The 21,885-nt window shown below is 36.9% G+C and overlaps 1 protein-coding gene across 4 annotated transcripts in view; it reads right to left on the bottom strand.

Moving 5' to 3' along the window:
• Window positions 1–1,591: 1,591 nt before the first annotated feature.
• The window catches only part of skap2 (src kinase associated phosphoprotein 2), a 346,507-nt gene continuing 326,213 nt past the window's right edge, over window positions 1,592–21,885 (bottom strand). For all 4 annotated transcript variants that reach the window (XM_078240001.1, XM_078240009.1, XM_078240015.1 and 1 more), the window contains exons 12-13: window positions 3,591–3,693; window positions 1,592–2,599 (exon numbers count right to left, since the gene is read on the bottom strand). In XM_078240001.1, the coding sequence (XP_078096127.1) occupies window positions 3,601–3,693 (93 nt within the window). In that variant the 3' untranslated portion in view covers window positions 1,592–2,599; window positions 3,591–3,600. The remainder of the gene's footprint in view (window positions 2,600–3,590; window positions 3,694–21,885) is intronic.

Genomic DNA, 21,885 nt, shown 5'->3' with positions numbered 1-21,885 from the left:
GGATGTCTTTTTAGTATTCATTGATAGGATGCAAGCAGAGCTGGCAAGGCCATTATTTATTGCCCTCAAGAAGTTGGTGGTGAACTCCCGCAGAGCATGTAATAAAGGTACATCTACAGTGCTGTTAAGGATGAGAATTCCAGGAGTTTGACCCAGCAACAGTAAAAGAATGGCAATACAGTTCCAAGTCAGGATGGTACGTGGCTTGGAGGGAAACTTGCAGGTGGTGGTGTACCCATGCACCTGCTGCTCTTGTCTGTCTAAGAGGTAGGGGTTGCTGGTTTCGAAGGTGCTGTCAAAGGAGCCTTGTTGAGTTGCTACAGTGCATCATGTAGATGATTCACATTGCTGCCACTGAACGCCAATGATGGAGGGAATTAATATTTAAGATAGCAGATGGGTGCCGATCAAGTGGGCTGTTTTGTCCTGGAAGGTATCAAGCTTCTGGAGTGCTTTTGGAGCTGTACTCATCCAGGCAAGTGTAGAGTATTCCATTACACTCCAGACTTTAACTAAGTCTGGCACTTCTGTTTTCTCTTTTTGTTAACCATTTCAGTAATACTGAAAACTTAAATTGCACATTAGAAATCATGGTCAGAATTTAGAGTTTAAAGTTTATTTTTTATTAGTCACAAGTAAGGCTTACATTATCACTGCAACAAAATTACTGTGAAATTCCCCTAGTCGCCACATTCTGGTGCCTGTTCGGGTCAATGCACCTAACCAGCACGTCTTTCAGACTGTGGGAGGAAACCGGAGCACCCAGAGGAAACCTATGCAAACACAGGGAGAACATGCAAACTCCACACAGACAGTGACCCAAGCTGGGAATCGAACCCAGGTCCCTGGCGCTGTGAGGCAGCAGTGCTAACCACTGAGCCACTCCAGTGAATTTAGTGAATTTAATTCACTTCTCTTCTGAAGCCTCCTTTATGACTGCTTCTCCAGGACCTGTTGCAGTCTCAGCAGTGGCCACCACTCCCAGTGACATTGCTGGAACTAGTGATGTGCCAGACCTCGAATTGGCTGACAACTCTTGAAAGTGGCTCTTCACCTTTAAAGGCGGAAGGAACCCAATGATACCTGATTGACATTTAATTCCATCGGAGCTTCCAAAAATGGGTGTGGTGGCGTTGCTACCAGCTACTTGGCTGGTGGAAGGGGTCACCACTGTGATCATTAAATTCAGCCCAGTGCTTCTGTGAAATCATAAATATGGATGTTAGTTTTAGTTAGTGTTACTTTTATATTTCTCATAACATTTGCATCATTGTGAAATGAAATGTATTTAAAAGTGTATCTTTTACACAAAGTTTGAAAATTGATGAAAGTTTAACTATTGACAAACATAAGAGAGGCTCTAATTGAAATGGGTTCGAGATATCTGAATTTAGTCTATAAAATGTGCAGTTTTCTTTTGAGCTGTTTATAAGACTGTTTTTACAGCATATATGTGCTAGTCACATGCACGTATAAAGTAATAGTTTTAAAGAAAAAAATTTCATTTACAAGCAATAACAAGCTGAAATTGTACATTAGAATTACTTTACAAGGTCTCATGCATACAAAAAATTCACTTATGAACAAAAGGAGCATCTCAAAAGTATTTTATTATATTAAGGTTAGTCATAATTTTAAGTCGCAATAGTTAAAATTGTTCATACATTCTAAATTCACCACCTACAGCAAAACCTGAAAGAAATTTTTAGCTCAACTATGCTGACAGTAAAATTTTGCTAAATATTTTGAGTCAATTGAAAATTCATCACAACAGTACTTGTTTAAAAAATAAGCACAAAATTTAAAAATAAACTCTGCAAGAAAAAGTTCAACCTCTTTAAATTTTGAGATTAACAGGCCATATGGCATCATAATCATTTACTTCACCTTGTTGTGTTCAATTACTACAATCAACATACCAGTTTCCAAATTAATCATAACACAGTAATTTCATTAGTTACACAGCAGGCATTTAAATTATTAGCATAACAACAGTTTGCACACAATTAAACTTTATTTGAACCTTAAAATTTGCAGACTGGAACATTAGAACAAGATTCAATAAAGTGAAACAGACAAGACAGAAAACAGTGCTTACTGTTACTTCATGACACACACACAGGGGGAAGAGAGGCATATTACCCTCAGCCCCTTACATTTTGAGTCTGTTTACAATTAATTAAGTCATAATGGCAGGACTTGGAAGCAATGAAAATATACTGGCTAAATATTCAGCAAAGATGTTACACAAAGCCAGTGTGAAGTCTCAAGCAGCTAGACTTCATAGTGATGCACAAGCACAGAAAAATAGAAATAATGCATCAGTGAAATGATGAAAGATAATTACAATAATGAGGAAATAATTTAATTAAACACTTAGCTGCTTCTTGATTTTCACATCTGTGGCAAGAGGATAGATTATATTGTTAATAAGATGATATTATCTTTGTGATAAAATAAATTGGGAAACAGAAGTGCCATAGTATTGGGTGAGAACTCCCTCTCCTGGCTAAGATCAGACAAGCTCTGCAGTGCCTTCAATCCAGTTTTTAAAAATCCCTTCATGTACAATGGAACGTCACTGTAGGTAAATGGGTGCCTGCAAAGGGGGGTGGGGAGGGTACGAAAGAAAGGAATAGAACAAATAATTATGAAGTATATAGAAAACTACTGCCATCTAGTGTTTTCTTACAATATCCTTATAAATGTCAGTGAACTCCTTTATCAAAGTGGTGGCTTATTGTGACGCATTTCAAATCTAAGCAGAAAGAACAAATTAACTTATCAAATTTTAACATCATTTCTTCTAGAACGTCTACAACCCTTGCATCAAATAATATCAATTTCGTATCAGTAGGCATATTGTTAAATCGAGCTGGAGCAGGTTTCCACACCAAACCTCACCCACAAACTCATCTGATTGCGCCTAAAATATTGATAATTATTTTGGAACATGAAATGTTCACACCATGCTTTTAATGCAATAGATACATCACAATAATGTTATTTTTGTTTCTCTCTGGAAATATTTTATTTATGGGGAAAAGTGCCTTGAGATTTAAGGAGTAATTTAACCTGCTATTCAAATTTTCTAAGAAAAACCCAGCAATTAGCACTTGTATGAATATTTTTATGCAATATACCTTTCTCTAGATATACTACGCATTTTGGTAGACAAAATTGCACAAATCTTTTTAGTTCGATATTGTAAGAAATAGCTTTGTTGTAAAAAGGTAAATTTCACTTAAGTGTTATAATTTATGTGTTACAGTTAGTTTTCAGGAATACTTGTCAGGTGACATATTCTCATTTATTTACAGTGGGGAAAAAGTGCATAAAATCAATAAAATACAAAAATAGGCCCAAAAGTTGCTATTTTTTTTCTCATTCATTTTGTAAATAATTCCATGGGAATCTTTTTGCAGTTTGTAACAGAGCGATTCAAAAGTCTGCCTCCTAACCATAAAAACATCCAGAAACTATTTTAAAACTACAGGATGAAACCTTGACAAGAATGCTTTCTATATAAATGATACGGGAATAAGGTACTTATGGTCTATTATAGTGAGATTCAATTAAAATGTACTTACCCAGACCTTCTCAAATGTCGTACATCTCAATTAGGTAGTCCTTGGGCACCAAGCCAATAATTCCCTTCATTTGTCCTATCCACCACCCATGTGAATTATATTCCTAAAATAACAAATATACTCATCAGTATAATAGTGAAGATTTAAACAAGACAATTTAGCAGAATGTCAGACTGTACAGTGATTGCAAACTTAAATAAAGCTTTATATTGTTTCAAACCCAACAAAGTGACTCAAAAAGATATAAAACTTTAAAATATTAAGACATTCAACATTTAGAAACATGCCTCTTGCAACATGGGTTCCTTTGCAAACTATCCTGCATTATGCAACACTTGAATATTTGATTGAATGAATGAAAAAAAGCAATGTAAAACATTTAGTTTGAAATTCTATTGCAAGTTTAAAGACTATGAAAAATAATCAGAATTTTTGAAATAACATAGCATTACCTGGCAATATTTATTTGTGGAAAATGGGAATGAAATTATCGCTGGCCAAGTTTCATGAATATTTTGATTATGGATGAAAACATGCTTAAAGGGCACAATCTTGGAAATACAATCATGTGAAATGTTTTGTTCGTCATGAGTTTAGAAGTCATGCCATCTCATATTAAATGTCAGATGTTTTAAATTGTTTTGTTTATAACATCAAAGTGTTGCAAGAACAGACAAATACAGCACCAGAATGCAACCACGCAACAAAGTTGTATGTTCACAATTAATTCAATTAGACTAATGGCATGCATAATATCAAAGCTCCTGATTAACATACACTAGCAAAATCAATTGAAAATTGCAGGGAAATTGGAAGAAATATAAACGTTGCTGAAAATCCAAAAGTACAAGTGTATTTTTTATTAATTCTTTTTTGACAAAGGGGAAATACCATTCCCAAGAAATTAACTGAAATATTGGGGCATATTATTTCTAACTAGTTTATAAGCATCACAACCAGAAAAACCCCAAAATAAATAATGCCATATTTAACAATAGCACTGGTGCTAAAAATTGTAAAATTAGATCTCAAAAGGCTATGGTGAACTGTATTTCACTCTTATGTAGAAAAACATTATTTTTTTGATAAATTTAAATGAAAGAAAATATTTATGTAGGTTTTATATTCAATTCAAAGATAGTAATTCAAAAAAATAATTTCATTTTTATATTTTAACTATATCTTCATTTTGAAATAACAATGCAAAATTATTTAGCAAACTTAATACACCATTGATAGATCTTGGAAAAACCGTACAGGTATCACTTTATCTACGATTAAGAGTATATTCACTTAAAATGATATGAACTTCTGCTAAAAGAGGAATCAATACGACGAACAATTAGGGCCATCTGGTTTTCTGCACATTACTGTGACAACAAATTCTCTCAATGCCAACATGGCTGAAACAGTAATGAAGAACAGAACTGGGTTTCTAACTATCCAGGTTCAACTAATCAGATTTCAGAACCTCATTCCGTGTTTAACTGGTATTTTTAAAAATAAATTGCTAAATTACTCTTTCAAAATAAAACAAATCAGCAAATTATCACAAGCAGTAACAGTAGTAAACTAAATTAAACAAAGAAAAATAAAACATGTGCAATATCTGAAAAATTTCTAGTCTCTGGAGTGAAAACAAGAAAAAGGTATTTCACGTATTAATGAAAATGACTTTAAAATGGCATGTTTTATCTTAGTCTTTAGTGTAAGATAAGTTACATTCACACTTTAGAGAAAGAAAATGCCCTCTTCAACAGTGGCCAGACATTTAATTTTATTAGAGCCCATTTTGTTATTTTGTTTTGCACATATTTAAAACAAAACGTTATCTGGTTACAAGTTCATCAACAGCTACTGCTACTGACTGCTCTTTGTAGCTAGGAAAATATATATGAAATACTTAAAATTTTATCTAAATATACCTTGATAAAATAAAAATGTAAACTTAGAAAAGCTGAAATAGTTCAGAAGTATTATCATAGCAAAACTACAAAACCTATTTTTTGTAACACCCTGTAAGTATACTTTGTCATCTGCAAAATTAAAATACGAGTAAATGCATATCTATTTCCAACAATTTGTTTTATGAAGTTGACAAAATAGAACTGGTCAATCATTACTGTCTTAATTAAATTCCTAATATTCCTTTAGCACACATTTAAAAAAGAGTTTTACTGCATATTAAGGAAATCTGAAAAACCTGTGGCTTACGTAACTTCCAAATGTTCTTACTCAACAATCCTTTGCAGGCTAATTACATGTCCTGACAGCCCTAAAGCAGGATATACAGGCAAAAAGAAGCATTGCAAATTACACCATTCAACCTTATGTTTTATCATTACTATTCAAGGCAAGAGCCCTAGGAGCAAAATAAATCGCAATTAAGCCCAATAAAATCTACATTTCAAATTTTTAAAGATGCATAACTACATAAGTACATCCTACACATAGAATTTTGTTCAGTCTGTGATTATGACACTGTTCCTTATTGTCTTTGTTTTATGTTTAGTAACACTTACACAGAAAGGATTTTTAAAAAACAAAATGTATAAATTCAGCATTTACATGAGAGATTTAATTAGTCAGCCAGTTTTTTTTTAAAAAGAGCTTAAATTCAACTAATTATGTTTAAAACTCCCTCTGGATAGACACCTGGTAATTTCTGCAGTATTGTGTTGAATGTATCTACATGTAAGCAATAACAAGGTTTTTCAAATTAAGCAAGTTTAGCCCAACAAGAAATGTTATCCAATTATGTTTTGATCCTAAAAGTATGGTGAAAAGTGAAAATTCCATAGCAATCCAAATTTCTACTGATACTAATGATTGAATTTGAAGCAAAAATATTGCAAACTTTCCAGCAGATATTCAGTGTTAGTAATGAAATTTCAAAATACATATTTAGCAGCTTCAAATGTACAGAATTGAATTTCAATAAATGGTCAAATACAAATGAAACTGATGGAAAAAAATCTCTAAAGTTTTATCTTTTCCTACAGATGATGCAAGTATTAAAATGAAGGATGATTTTTCAGTACAGGTGGTACACTGTTATTAACTGGAGACATCTCTATGGCTCCTGAGAATATTCCTTATTGGGGCCATTTTGCAAGATTTTGTATTAAAAATTAAAGGTGTTCAACAGGTCAAATTGTTATATTTCCTACGTGAAGCAAAAGATATTTACTGGCTTCTGCACAATGTTCTGTAAGAAGTGCAAAGGCGGGATCTGGTCACCAGACAGTATGCAGCAACTCAGGTATGTGCAAGTCAGCCATCTGGTATTCCTCAATGTATAAAACCCTTGATGTTACCACAGAAAAACATAGGCACAAATAATTGTACATGGAGGGAACTATTTACATGAAACTAGCTCTTTATAAGGGATGTGATGTCAATTTATAGAACAAGCAAAGGTTTTTCTATTAATCTGATATGTAAAATTAAATTATACAGTCACCTTTGTTACTAGCAAAAGGTTTTGTTGCCAACATCTGACAAGGCTTAGGTAATTACTGCCTCGAAGCTTTTTAGATCATGCAGTAATTCTAGAGATCCAAGGCTGCAGCACAGCTTCTAGTATCAATACACAGGCAAAATAATCCTTGGGAGACGCAATAACTGTATAATGAACAAGCAGCAGAGTGAATGGCATTTCTTGGGAGTTCACCTCTCCTTGAAAGAAAATCACTACAAAACCAACAAAAGTTGTTGTGGGTGAAGCATTTGGCTTTAAAAAAATGTTTCGTACATTGCTGTTAATAATTGCACTATATGTTTCAAAATGACAAGAAATCCTAATATAATTTTTGTATAAATGGAATAAGAAAATAATTCAAATTCAAAGTTAAAGTGACATATTTTGTTCTTTGATTTATTAAATTTACAAGGTATCACATTTTAGATGATGTCAGTGAAAATATGGGGGGAATTTTACCAGAAAAATGGCAGAATGTTGGTTCTGGTGTGAAAAACAGTTTTCTCTCCAGATCATACCTCACAGTGTCACAAAAAAACAGCTGGATGTCTTCTACGCTGTCATCTGTGGGGGAAGGGGGGGCAAAGCTTGTTTAAAGGGAGCCCCGATCAAAGCAAAAAATAACCTTCTCCCCACCCCATCATGGAGGTCTCACGCAGTGAGATTCATGACTTCCCAGTTTCGCCGGATATTGAGCTTCTGCCACTGGTCCCACAGACAGCGAACGTAGGCTCAAGATCCTGCCCATGATATTCTGTTATGCATAGTGACATCTGAAAATACGAAATGATTCCTATAGTCAGTAACTGTGTTTCAATGGTGGCCTGAAATTGATCTGTGACCACAAATTAAAAAAATGAAATCCACTGCTGAAGAGTCTCTTCAACATAATTTGAAATTATGGAAGTATTCTCATATTTCACTTCAGTTGGTAGCTGGTTTACAGCAGCTTCAGGCCCATTCACATATGGCACCAAGCTAAAGTCCAACAGGTTTATTTGTTAGCACGAGCTTTCGGAGCGCTGCTCCTTCATCAGGTGAGCGTAGGACTTGTTTCACAAACAGGGCATATATAGACACAAACTCAATTATAAGATAATGGTTGGAATGCGAGTCTTAACAGGTAATCAAGTCTTTACAGGTGCAGACAATGTAAGTGGAGAGAGGATTAAGCACAGGTGAAAGGTGTGTGAATTGTCTCAGGCCAGGACAGTTAGTGAGATTTTGCAAGCCCAGGCAAGTCGTGGGGATTACAAATAGTGTGACATGAACCCAAGATCCCGGTTGAGGTCGTCCTCATGTGTGCGGAACTTGGCTATCAGCCATGGGGACCAAATTCACACCTCAATACACCAACATCTTCATGCACAGGTTCGAACAAGACTTCTTCACCGCACAGGACCTTCAACTGATGCTATACACTAGATACATTGATGACATTTTCTTGTAAGAACAGGATATGGTGCTCAACTCTTCGATCGACAGTTCCGATGTGCCACAGCGAAAAACCGCGAAAAATTACCTCAGAAGACAAACACGCGACATGGTCGTCCAGTACTTCTCTGGAGCCTTCAACATGTCATCAAAGAAAACGAACATCTCGCCAAGGCCATCCCCACACCCCCACTACTTGCCTTCAAACAGCCGTGCAACCTCAAACAGACCATTGTACGCAGCAAACTACCCAGCCTTCAGGAGAACAGTGATCATGACACCATGACACCAACCGTGCCACAGCAACCTCTGCAAGATGTGCCAGATATCGACACGGATGCTATCATCTCACATGAGAAAACCATCCACCAGATAAATGGTACATACTCTTGCAACTCGGCCAACATTGTCTACCTGATACGCTGCAGGAAAGGATGTCCTGAGGCATGGTACATTGACGAGACCATGCACATCATGGCATTCACACATGAACACTTAAATGAATTTCAATTAATTTATGAACTAAAGCTAAATGTTTAAAAGCATTTTAAATGCAGGTGGTGTAAAAACAGGGAATGACAGTAACAGTTTAATACAGTATATTAACAGATTATAATGAAAAAAATAGGATTTAACATTCCAGTGTTCTTTCTAGACAGTACTGTTTGATGACAAGAGTTTAAAAAAGCAATTTAAAGCAATTAGAGATTAAATAATACTAACTAATATGGAATATCTTACTAAACTTTTCAGTCTTTGTAGTTTTAATAGAGATGATATTCTAATTTATTGAGTAATGGTATCTTAAAGAGACGACACAGTTGAAACTTGAACAATATTTTCTGACACCAAGAACAGATAATCCAAGGTGACACTACATGAATTAAGGTCTCATGAGTATTATGCTTTAGGTGATAGCCCATAAGTACATTGTCATTTTTGACAACCGGTAACCTGATCAAACATATGAATGAAGTTACAAGTCTTTCATACCTGACATGAAGATCAAAGAGCTTTGAAAGGAAGGGGAAGAACTATTGAAAGTTAAAAATATTGACATCACTTCTACAATTCAAGTACTGAGAAAAATTGGAACTCCCATTATATGTTCAATTTTCCAAAATATTCTTCCCTCAAATTTGGCACTTTGTTCTAGAATGAACTCCAGTGATATGATATGAAACCTGCTGCTTTATGGCATGGCACACTGTTCAGCATAGACTGGATTTCCTAAAGATGTTGTATCAGACTGCTGAATGGTCAATTCCTTTGTAAAAATAATTGTTCAGATAAAATACAAAGTAGTTATCCAAAAGCTGTCAAATCATAATGCAGTCACTCAATGATTTGAGAACAATTTACATTCTGGAGCTCTACTTAGACCATTTCTTTCCTACATATTGGACATATCACATTTTTTCCCCTCACTGGTGAGCATATTTGCTCACTAGTGCTCATGTCTTTTTTGGCTAAAATTAGCAGGAAAAAGGAAGTTCAGCCTCGTGGAATTTGATACATTGCTCATTAGATCTGTGAATAACCTTAATCATTTGTAATATTTAATGTTACTGCTTTCTTCTTTTTAGGCTTTTCACTCCTTGTCGGAGCATAGGCCATAGACAAATTCTCTCCATCTATTCCTGTTTTGGGCCAAACTCTCCAGTTATTGCCACGTATAGCCCTCGGCTCTCATCTCCTTTTCTGTATCTCGACTCCTTGTATTTCTTGGTCTGCCTTGCTTTCTCTTTCCTCACGGGTTCCATGTGAGAGTTAACTGTGTAATGTTGTTCTGTGGCTTCTTCAAAATATGGCCAAGTTCACCTTTTGATTTCGAGGACCATTGGGTCTTATTTTGTCTCCCATAGCCTAGTATTATTGATGGTATTTGACCAGTGTATCCTAAGGATCCTTCTGAGGCATCTGTTGGCGAAGGATTGGACTTTCATCAACATTGCTTTGGTTGTCCTCCATGTTTCACAGCCATAAAGGAAAACAGACTTTACGTTGAAGATCTTTGGACTCTCACAGAATAGCTGGAAGATTTAGAATTTGCAGATGACTTGGCTTTATTATTACACAACCACATATAGATGCAAGATAAAGTCTGTCACTTGATGCAAATATCAGCCAAAATTGGCCTTAACATCAATAATAAAGAAAACAAAGATAATGCAAATAAATATCAGGTATAACAACTCCATTAAGAAACACTGAGCTGGGTGAAGTAACATCTTTTACCTATCTGGGAAGGTTTTGTAAGTACTGCTTGTGGGACAGATGAACATTAATTATTCTCTCTAACATCTGGAAATCAAGAGAGATCACCAAGGCCACAAAGCTAAAGATCTCCAATTTCAATGTTGCTGCAGATATGCATAAACTGTTGCAATATTAAACAATTTTACAAATATTTCATGTGCTTCAGTATATAGTAAATATATACATGGAATTCTCCCATTTAGTGCTGTTGCTGGTACATATTCCCAATGCAGCGACTAGCAGGAAAACAAATCTTCTGGCCACGACCTTATTCATTATGCGCCTGTGTGTTTCATGCCATATTCAGTGGTGGAGCAGGACTGGATGGCACATAGTCTGATGTCGTGTCTGGATGCCATATTGAAACACTGGTTGGGATTCTGCAGTCCCATTGATGGAGCACCCTCACCACGGGTTTCTTGGCAGAGGGGTGCATTCAACAGGAAACCGTTGATAATGTTGAGAGCAGACGATGCTGGCCAATGGTGGGCTATCTCCACCATTGTGAGACATGCGCTGAGTTGTGCAGAAAATCCCACCCATTATTGAAGAAAGAAGGTAGATCACCTGAAAATGAAGATGGATCTCTGGGAGCACTCTGAGATTGGAAGATGGACCTCCTGATAACAAAGATGGATCTTCAGGAATATCCTCAGGTTGGAATATGAACCCCACCCCAAAATCTGATCTGCCCATTTGCAGATGTTCCCCTGACCCACTGCGGTGGTGGTCCAAGGTTGCTCCATCCTGAACTCCGGAGGCAGCCCCAGGCATTGTTCAGATGAATCCCGACATTTGCACACCATGTTGTTCCAAATGTCTTTCACACCAGCATGTTTTCCTTGGATGGATGAGGCCTTCATCCACATCCCATTTACGGGTTGCAAATGAGGTTCATGCTGGCTTTTGGTGGGCTTTCTGAACCGCCCTGGCGGGCACCAGCAGGAGATCCTGCTGTAAATTCACTTCAATGTGAAACCAATTTCTGGGCTGCCCGCTATCTTCTTCCACCATGTCTGCATTAAACATGCCGTCGGAAGCTTCGGAGAATTCTGCCGATAGTCTAATAGAGTGTACCTATGCTCCAGGGACGCAAATAATTCTTCACGTAACATTAATCAGCCAAAGTTTTCTTAAACCCCATTTTCACATCAGTATCTTGAAAATGTATTATGTGTTGATGTGTTAAATGATGCAACTACCAAGTGCAGGATCTCTTCAAAAGAAAATCTCCACCAAAATCCTTGGCAGCATTTTCCCTATTAACATAACAAATTAGCTGATTCTGCAGAAACAAATTAAGAGTGCCTACAACATGTACCAGATGGTAGAAAAGTAAACAGATTTGAGGGAACAAATAGAACAGCACAGAAATATACATACAAAATCTAACAGTACAGTTCAGTGATGCTATACTCTCCACTAATACAAACAAACAGGTCTCAATTGGATCTTTACACAAATATTTAACTGAATGAATATTTTGATTATTTTTTATTATGTGATCACTATTACATGATCACCATTACACATTTCCAATTTTTCACTGAATTAATTACAAACCTATTCAAAACAAGTAATTTACAACAAGGAATATATTCTCAACCCTGTTCAAGCTAATACATTCTACAATATAGCTATGACTTTGATTCAGGGAATCTCTGAAGTGCAAAAAGATAAATTTGTAGTGAGAGAAAAAACAGCAATGATGCATAAATCTAACACATTAGCAATTATTCTACTGCATTATATGATCACCATTCCATATAAAATTTAGTTGAGCATTCCAACGTTTAGGCTAATGTTTTAAGACATGTATTTTTCACGTTTTTCAGAGATGTATAAAATAATATATTGTGCACTTTTGTCACATATAATTTTGGTACCAAATTGCACAGCTGAGAACGGCAGTCTCTGCATGACCTGCCTAGTTTAAATGAAAGGAATTTCCAAAAACAAATAGTGGAGTTGTGCAAGAACTCTCTTCACTATTATCATATGCCACAACATTGATGTATTTTTGTAAAATATAGTTCTTTCCAAAATTTATGCTATTTCCTTTTAATTCCAGATTTGTTTCTTTAAAAAAAAATCACATATTGAGGAATATTCATGAAGAAAATTATTAAACTGCAAATTCCAAGTAATGTTCATACTCCAAATGCTTTTCCTCGCTGAACTGAATGTCATGATTGTAGAATTCTGGGCATCAGCAACGAGCACCCGTCCACTAATAAACTGTATATGGGGGAAGTGGCCAAATGGAAGACAGACTTTGCCAGAGTTAAAAACCTACCATTTTTACCCGAATACATTTTAATATTTTCCAGCAGAAATCATTCAGGAACTGGGAGCTAGGTGGAAATTCTTCTCTCTTTGCTCTATGGATGCCACAAACAATGGCATCACCTTTATATTTGCCACTTGGGCTAAAATTAACTCAATCAACTTGAACTGGGGATGAAGCCGGCATTTTTTTTCAATCAAATTATTGTATACTATTATCAGGTTCAATTGAAGTCCGCGGCTGTTGAATATCTATGAATCTTTCCATATAATCTATAGAAATGAATATTTGAAACATGTATTAAAATACACCAAATTTTGATTTATTACTTTAGGTTGTCAGATCATATCTTAGTTTTTATATTAATCATTTAAATTTAAAATTACCAACGCACATACATTAGTAGTCATCATACAATTACTGATGCCACTGACGAAACAGGATTGCTTTTGTATGATTAGTGTAAAAATGCATGATCTCAAGATGTCCATGAAAATGTACATGATGTACATTTTTCCAAATGCCACGGAAACACAGTGATAGTGTTATGGCAGTAAGTGAACCAAGAAGTCATGGACAAGGAATTTGCTAAAAATGCATTATTGAGGGAAATGCCATAAGACCATATTGCATCAAAATCCAAAATTTGTTGGAAAACGCATTATCACATGCCACAGCATTGATAATGATTCAAGGGGCTTGGAAGAAGCACAGATGGTCAGAAGTAGACCTGCTGTGTACACAGGACATTTTATTTGGAGACAGTGGTGGGCATTCAATGCTTTTTCTATAAAACAGGTCTCATAAAACAGAAGAAAAAAAACTTAATAATTTGTTGATTTCCATTTTAATGTTTTAAAAATCTTTTTACTTTTACCTGAGTTACTTAACATGAATTGAATTTATATTTTCTTACTTTGTCTAGGTGCTGATCATATGTTGTCAATGAATTATGAATTACACGTATGGACATACTGAGCTTTTAAATAAGACCTGGCTTTTTAAAAACGCAGTAAGAGTTTTAACAACACCAGGTTAAAGTCCAACAGGTTTATTTAGTAGCAAATGCCATTAGCTTTCGGAGCGCTGCTCCTTCATCAGATGGAGTGGAAATCTGCTCTCAAACAGGGCACAGAGACATAAAATCAAGTTACAGATTGTGTCTCTGTGCCCTGTTTGAGAGCAGATTTCCACTCCATCTGAGGAAGGAGCAGCGCTCCGAAAGCTAATGGCATTTGCTACTAAATAAACCTGTTGGACTTTAACCTGGTGTTGTTAAAACTCTTACTGTGTTTACCCCAGTCCAACATCGACATCTCCACATCATGACTACCATTTTTAAAAACGACCATACAAGCCAAAAATTGGCTGAGAATGCAGAGTAAACTTTCCTGCAATCCCTATGTGGATTATATTCAGTCCTGAGTGAGACAACGGAATGTCGCACACTTTGTCAGATGGGGACATTTCAAAGGAAGAAGCAATGCAAAAACTGAACTGTAATCTCCGGTAGAGACAATGGAAACTCATTATCCTCTTAGCAGGAAACTATCTCCTTCGAGTTATATCCCAGAGACGTTTGTGGTTTTCCCCCTTCCAGAAGTACACAAGAAAAGGTGTTAAAAACCAACTGCAACTCTGGTCCTAATGCTAGCTCAACTGTGCTGGTTAGTGTGGTGAGGATCACAGCTGGAGAACATCAAATAGGTACCCCTGCAGTTGGCAGGTAAAAAGTCTCTGTCTCTCTGATTCCTGGATGCATGTCAACTCAGCAAAGCCACAGCTGAAAAGGATGCAGGACAACTATTTTCAGCTAACCTGCAGAACCAAGAACCTCCAAACTAACTGCTCAATTGCCAAAGTCAGCTTTACCAAATCCACAGAACTTAACAGCTAGAATATTTCACCATCTACACTTCATGGACCTGCCAAGGACTGATTTATATATGTTTTAAGAACTATTTCTGGATTCACGTCTCAGCCAGAATGCACTCTTTTGGAACGAAGTTCAATGGCGGAGGTGAGAATGTGGAGTTCGTCCCGCTGGTGGGGTCGGCAGAAAGACATGCCAAGCCTTCTGCCACTATTCTCATTAATTATGCAACCGGGTGTTTTGTTCCATATTGAGTGGCAGGGCAGGCCTGATGGCATCCTATCTGAGCGCCAGGTTGAAAAGGTGCCCAATCCCACTGATCCACTATGGGAGGAGGAAGGGGGACCTCCTGAAAATTAAGATGGATCTTTGGGAGCATTCAGAGACAGGAAGATGGGCCTTCTGTGAAAGAAGATGGATCTCCAAGAACATTCTTAAGCTGCAAGTTGGACCCACTCCAGGACAATTAATCTGGAAGGCCCACCTATAGGTACTCCCCAATCCACTGCTGTGGTGCTCCAGGACTGAAGTTTTGAATGGCCTCCTTCCTGAACTTTGGAGGCAGCTCTAGGCATTGTTGATGTGAGTCCCAATATCTGCATGCCACCTTGTTCCAAACATGTTTTGTGCTGATGTGTTTTCCTGCTGACATCGTGAATCCGCTTTTTTGGCCGAGCCTTCATTTGCATCCCATTAACGGGATGCAAATTAGATTCACGCTGGCCTCCGGGGGTTTTCTGACCCGCCATGGTGGGACCCAGCAGAAGATTTGGCTGTAAATTCACGCCAGTGAGATACCGATATTTGGGCCTCCGACCATATTCTCCCCCCATGCCTGAGATTGAACCCGCCAGCACGGGCTCGGGAGACTTCTGCCCCACATTCCAAATCTGGGCGCATGGGTGTACATTGTTATTATTTTACTTGCATTTTAGTAACTATTAAACTCACTCTGTCTTTAGCTCAAGAAAGCCTGGTTAATTTGGTTCCTTTTGAAACATGAATACATTTGTACATTTGGATTGGGAAAAGGTAATCACAAGGGAAGGGAGTCTTTTTAAATTAACCTTGTGACCAACTGAGGGGTTTGAATAAAGACGAGGAGCCAGTTCATCTCTTCTCATCTGAAAGCATAACCATTTTGGGTTACCCCATCCGGAATCATAAATTATGGGCTTGTGCCAAGATAGTTCCCACAGAGGGGATAGAGGGTAACAAATTGGGGTAACAATGCTAATCTGTTTATTTTAATTCACCATTATTGCTCTATTTTATAGTTTGAAGCTGGGGACTTTAATATTTAGAACTTTACAATGAAAATATGGTGGGGCAATCAAACTGGCTGCATTCATTCCAGTTATGACTTTGAGCATGATTAATTTGATGCCTTGTTTCCTTTCTACTTTAATGTTTGTTCAAATGCTTTATTTGGTCAATTTTTGCACAGAATACCTTAGTTTCATTACTGAACTGAAAGAATAGGTTTGAACATGATAATTCACAAAGACTTTGAATGAATTGGTCAACTATTTCATTCCGTCATGTGCTTTGGTTGGAATATATTACATCGGTCTGATGAATGAGGAAAAAATGCAATGACCTGCTCACTGATACTCAGTTTTGGTTCTGCCAGGGACACTTAGCTACTGACCTCATTACAACCTTAGTTCAAACATAGACAAAAGAGCTAAACTGCAGATGTGAGGGCAGAGAGACTGACTTTGAAATCAAGCAACATTTGACTGAGCGTGGCTTTAAGGAGCCCTAGCAAAACTGGAATCAATGGGAATCAAGGGCAAACCTCTCCACTGGTTGGAACCATACCTGGCACAAAGGACAATGGTTGTCATTGTTAGAAGTCAACCAACTCAGTTCCAGGACATCCATGCAGATTTCCTCATGGTAGTGTCCCAGGCCCAACCATCTTCAGCTGCTTCATCAATGACCTTCCTTCCATCATAAGGTCAGAAATAGGGATATTCACTGCTCATTGCACAATGTTTAACACCATTCATGAGTCTTCAGATACTGAAGCAGTCCATGTCCAAATGTAGCAAGATCTGGACAATATCCAGGCTAAAGCTGACAAGTGACAAGTAACATTTGCACCATACAAGTGCCAGGCAATCACTATAGTCAATAAGAGAGAATCTAACCATCATCCCGTGACATTCAATAGCATTACCATCACTGAATCCCCCACTATCAATATCCTGGGAGCTTACCATTGATCAGAAGCTGAACTGGACTAGCCATATAAGTACAATGGCTACAAGTGCAGGTCAGAGGCTAGAAATCCTACAAAGAGTAACTCCCCTAAGCCTGTCCACCATCTACAAGGCACAAGTCAGGAGTAAGGTGGAATACACTCCACTTGCCTGGATGAATTCAGCTCCAACAACACTCAGGAGACTTGATACAATCCAGGGCAAAGCAGTCCACTTGATTGGCACCCCATCCACAAACATTCACGGCCACCACTGATGAACAGTGGCAGCATTGTTTACCATCTACAAGATGCACTGCAGGAACTCACCAAGGCTCTAAGATAGCACCTTCCAAATCCATGACCACTCCCATCTAGATGGACATGGGCAGCAGATACAAGGGAACATCTGGAGGTTCCTCTCGAAGCCACTCATCATCCTGAGTTGGAAATATATCTCTGTTCCTTCACTGTCACTGGGTCAAAATCCTGGAACTCCTACCCTAACAGCACTGTGGGTGTACCTACTGCAGTGTTTCAAGAAAGCCGCTCACCAACACCTCAAGGGGAAATTAGGAATGGGCAATAAATGCTGGCCCAGCCAGTGATGCTCATATCCTGCAAATCAACTGACAACATTGCTAAAGATACTTATACAAGTAGATCACTTGATACATTTTTGAAACCTAACATTGAAACCTTAGAACACACTCCATAATCACCTTCAGTTGATCATTATGTTGCATATTTAGTATTCCAGCTACATGAAATGAGGAAGAAATGCAAATTTCTATCAACTATATTAAATATAGTAATGAGGAAGAACAATATTATCAAAGATGTTGTCGCTCAGATGAGACACTAAGCCAAGTTCCCATTTACCTGGACTTGTAAACCTCACTGTACCACTCAAAAAGTAACATGGAGCTCTTCCTGGTGTCCAGGTCAGTATTCCTTCTTCAACCAGGTCAGTATTCCTTCTTCAACCAAGTCAACCAAAAGCAAGATTATCAGATCATTAATTCATTCACTATTTGTGGGATTTTGCTGTGCACAAACTGTGCTTGACTATATAATAAGAAAACAGTACCTATAAAGTAACTGATTGTAAGGCATTTTATGACATCTTAAGGCTGCAATACTCAAGCTTTTTTTCTACTTAATTGTTTCATCCCACCCCACCACCATTCTCTTACCCAAATACAGAAATTTCAATTTACTAACTTGCATTGAAAAACATTATGAAAAGGATAAGTGTTTAATTGGATTTTCTGGGTTGTCAAATAGATTTCAATATTGGCCAATTAATTACTGAAGAAGTTTCTGCCATATTAACTGCTGGAATGAAATTTCATTGTGTACTAATTAGGATATTCAACATTGAAGGAATTATCATAACCAATGCTGATTGCTTGGTATCACCTCATTGTCATCTCTGCACAACTATCAAAATTAATTTATGACTTATAAAAAGGAGGGGTAAAGACTTAACCAGACTCTCAGTACTGTCCAGAAATAAACCTAATCAAAAAGTAAAAGTCATCTTTGTAAGGCTATATTTTTCTATTTGAAAGTTATAAATAAATGTTAGACAGAGTTAAAAAAGGTAATTCAATAAATTTCCATTCTTAGGCATATGTTTAATATCTTTGGCATTTTACAGAAGAGTATTTCAATTACCACCCACACCCTCATCAAAACGATTTTAATGCTTTTCCACAGGGTTAGAGTTATTTTCGCATGACCATCAGTTTAATATACTATATTGTACTTCAGCAAAATGTAATACCCAAGTTGTATTTAAAAGTTGTATGTCATTTGCACAATATATACAATCGTGTCTTATTGGCATAAATATATTTATTAAAACACAAAATGTCAGCTGGCAAGACAGCTTTCCCGAATAAAACATTCAATTCACCAATATGTCTTGGGTGGAAACATTTATATTAAACTACATGAAAACAACAGGATTAAGTGTTTTTAAAATGTTTTTGCAAGGAAAACTTAATTAGGTCTGGATAACAAATCACTTCATGTATAGAAGAGGACACGAGCACTGTAACATCCTGTAAGAGGGAGTTTAGATTAACTTGGGACTAAAAAAAACAGATCAGAGTGAATAGAGTATAGAAAAAGTCACAAAGTGCCTAGAATATAGATTACAAAGGTACTGTTTATATAGATACACATGTAGCCACTTTTAGAGAATTTGGAAATGTATTTTTGAATATTCTGTATTAAAAGCATATATGTTGGTCAATAGTACAATGTTCTAAGGCATGATGGGGCATAGTCAAGTGAAAAGAACCACATTCCTCGGAACAATGCAGCTACTGAGTGAGGGGAATGGCAACGCTTATCAGTGTGGATTCCAGACAGTGCTAGAGGTCTCAGACAGTTTCAATGAACAGAACATACTTTTTTATCAGGTGGAATGTATCAAGTGACTGTGAAAGACTTCCAAAGTCTGCAAACGCATGTAGTCCCATGCTATCAGAGAGTAAATGTAATTGGCCAAGGTAAGTAATCTGTACTAACAATGATTGGCTCATACCCGGCTCGGGTGAGCAGAAGGGCAAGCAAATGACTTTTGAAAATTGTATAATTGTAATACTGAGAGTAATGTAATTTCAAAGTGATTTGAAGTTACCCAAATCTCTCTTCTTTGTACATTGAGCAGGCCTGGAAAATAAAGATACGTCTTTAACCAGGATACTGTCTCCACGTGTGTGTTAGCTGAGCCACAAATTAAGTGAAAGCCAGCTTAATATCTAATCTCCAAAAAAATTGGTGTTGTGAGCAGGGTTGTTCACTGGAATTCCAGCTGCAGGACATGTTTTCCTATGTGGGTGAGTATAGTTTTGTTTACCACCCAGTAGATAGAAGAAATCACATGTCAGGTTGCCGGAGCCATAAACTGAGTGACCTGAACAAAAATAGGGAGCTGCGGACACAGTATTACTAAGGTCGCACTTAATGAGGGGGAACAAAGATGAACTTTTGTATCGCTCTGACTAGCTGAGTGAAAAATACTCTGCGCAAAAGAACAGACGTTAGGTGTGTACACTTGTGCTGAATGAAGGGAGGAGCAAAAGACAGACTTTTTGTATTGCCCCGAGTTGTTAGCAGAGTAAAAACTACACTGCAAAACAGGGAGGACGTTAGGGGATAAGGGCCGCATGACAGTATGACAACGGCCGGTGCAGAGGCAGGGGATCAAGGGGGGACCCAAAGGCAGTGTAATTCAAGGAACAGGAATTAAGCATAGTAAATGATAAAGAAAATGATTGAAAAAAGATATGACTCAGAATCTCCCAAAGCCGAGCAAAAAGCTTGGTGACTCGGACAGACTAAGGAGTAGGAGCTCAAACCCTCACTAACATTGCAAGGAACCTCAAGGGGCCTTTTGCTTTTGTATCGGGGGTAGTGTGCAGTGTGCAGAGAGAAAGGAACTATGTTCTCTTGCCTTACCAGGGAGATATTGTAAATTAATTGGCAAGGTGCAAAAAAATCGATTAGAAGAAACCTGATCTTGAGCTGATAATTTGAGTAGTTTTTGAATTTCAGTGTGTTTGTGTGGTCTGGTTACTTGTTGAATGTAGGTGTTTGCTGTTGCATTAGATTGAGAACAGGAATTGTTAAAGCCATTGTTTGTTCTTGTAGAGTATTCACTGTGGGCAATAAATGCCATACTTTACATTTTGGTTTAACTTCAAAAATGCTGAGGAAGTGTTAAAATTTAAGTTTAAAAGTTCCTGAATTTACTTTTGTTTTTGAGTTTGATTAAGTTCAGAAGAAGAATGAAGACTACTGTCTGAATCAATTTTCTTTGTTTTCTTTGAAAGTTTTAGTTTCATTCCAGTTTAGAATGTTGAGATTGAATGAAAGACAAATGCTGCGAATGGATGATTGCAAGCTTCCATTTGCATCCGAGTGAGTTTAATAAAATACTTGTATGGATGTTTTTGTTATGTTGCTTGTTTTAATGCTTTAGTGTTTTTCCCCTGTGATTTTACAATAGTGGGTTTGTTAGAGTTTAAAATCAAATGGGAATTGGATTGGATTAAAATATAAATTGAAATATGATAAGCTTTTGAAATTCCTTAATCTTGAGTATAATCGATGGCCATGTTTGGTCTCAAGAGATAATAGGATATGCATGAACATGTGTGGGAACTTACTTCTTTGGAAAGTAAATTGGAATTTTAAATTCAAAGTAAATAAATTGGAGTTTGAAATAACCAATTTGAACTTTGCATAATTCTGGGTTCAAATTGTGATAAAGAAGGATTTAAAGCTTGGAGGGAAACGTGCTCTTTCCTTTGTCTTAATCTGAAAAAATTGTGATGGCACATTTGTTTTATTTCTTGTTTTTAATTGGCAGAGACTTCACCATCTTCTTTTCCTAATTTGGTAAGAATTTATATACATTGGAGATTATGAATTTTCTTTTTCTTTTTAAATTTGACAGAGATTTCAAGCTGTCACTTTAAGCAGCTGGAAGTGGAAAGTGACTTCTTTAAAATTGATGAGCCGCGGCTATCTCTATATTGCATGTTAAGAGCTGTTTGGAGTCTGTAGAAAAGTTAACTATTTCCGCAAACAGTTGATTTGATCGCTCTGAAATTTGTGCCCATGTTAGTTTATAATGAGAGATTTATGGGAAGCAATTAAATATGCAAATTTTAAGCATAGGATAGAGAGATGTGGAGTAAGTGTGAAAATGTGATAGTCTTAATTTGGTAGGCTTAA

This window comes from Mustelus asterias, chromosome 2 (assembly GCF_964213995.1).
Source record: "Mustelus asterias chromosome 2, sMusAst1.hap1.1, whole genome shotgun sequence".
In the NCBI taxonomy this organism is placed as follows: domain Eukaryota; kingdom Metazoa; phylum Chordata; class Chondrichthyes; order Carcharhiniformes; family Triakidae; genus Mustelus; species Mustelus asterias.
This window is presented reverse-complemented; position numbering and strand designations above follow the sequence as displayed.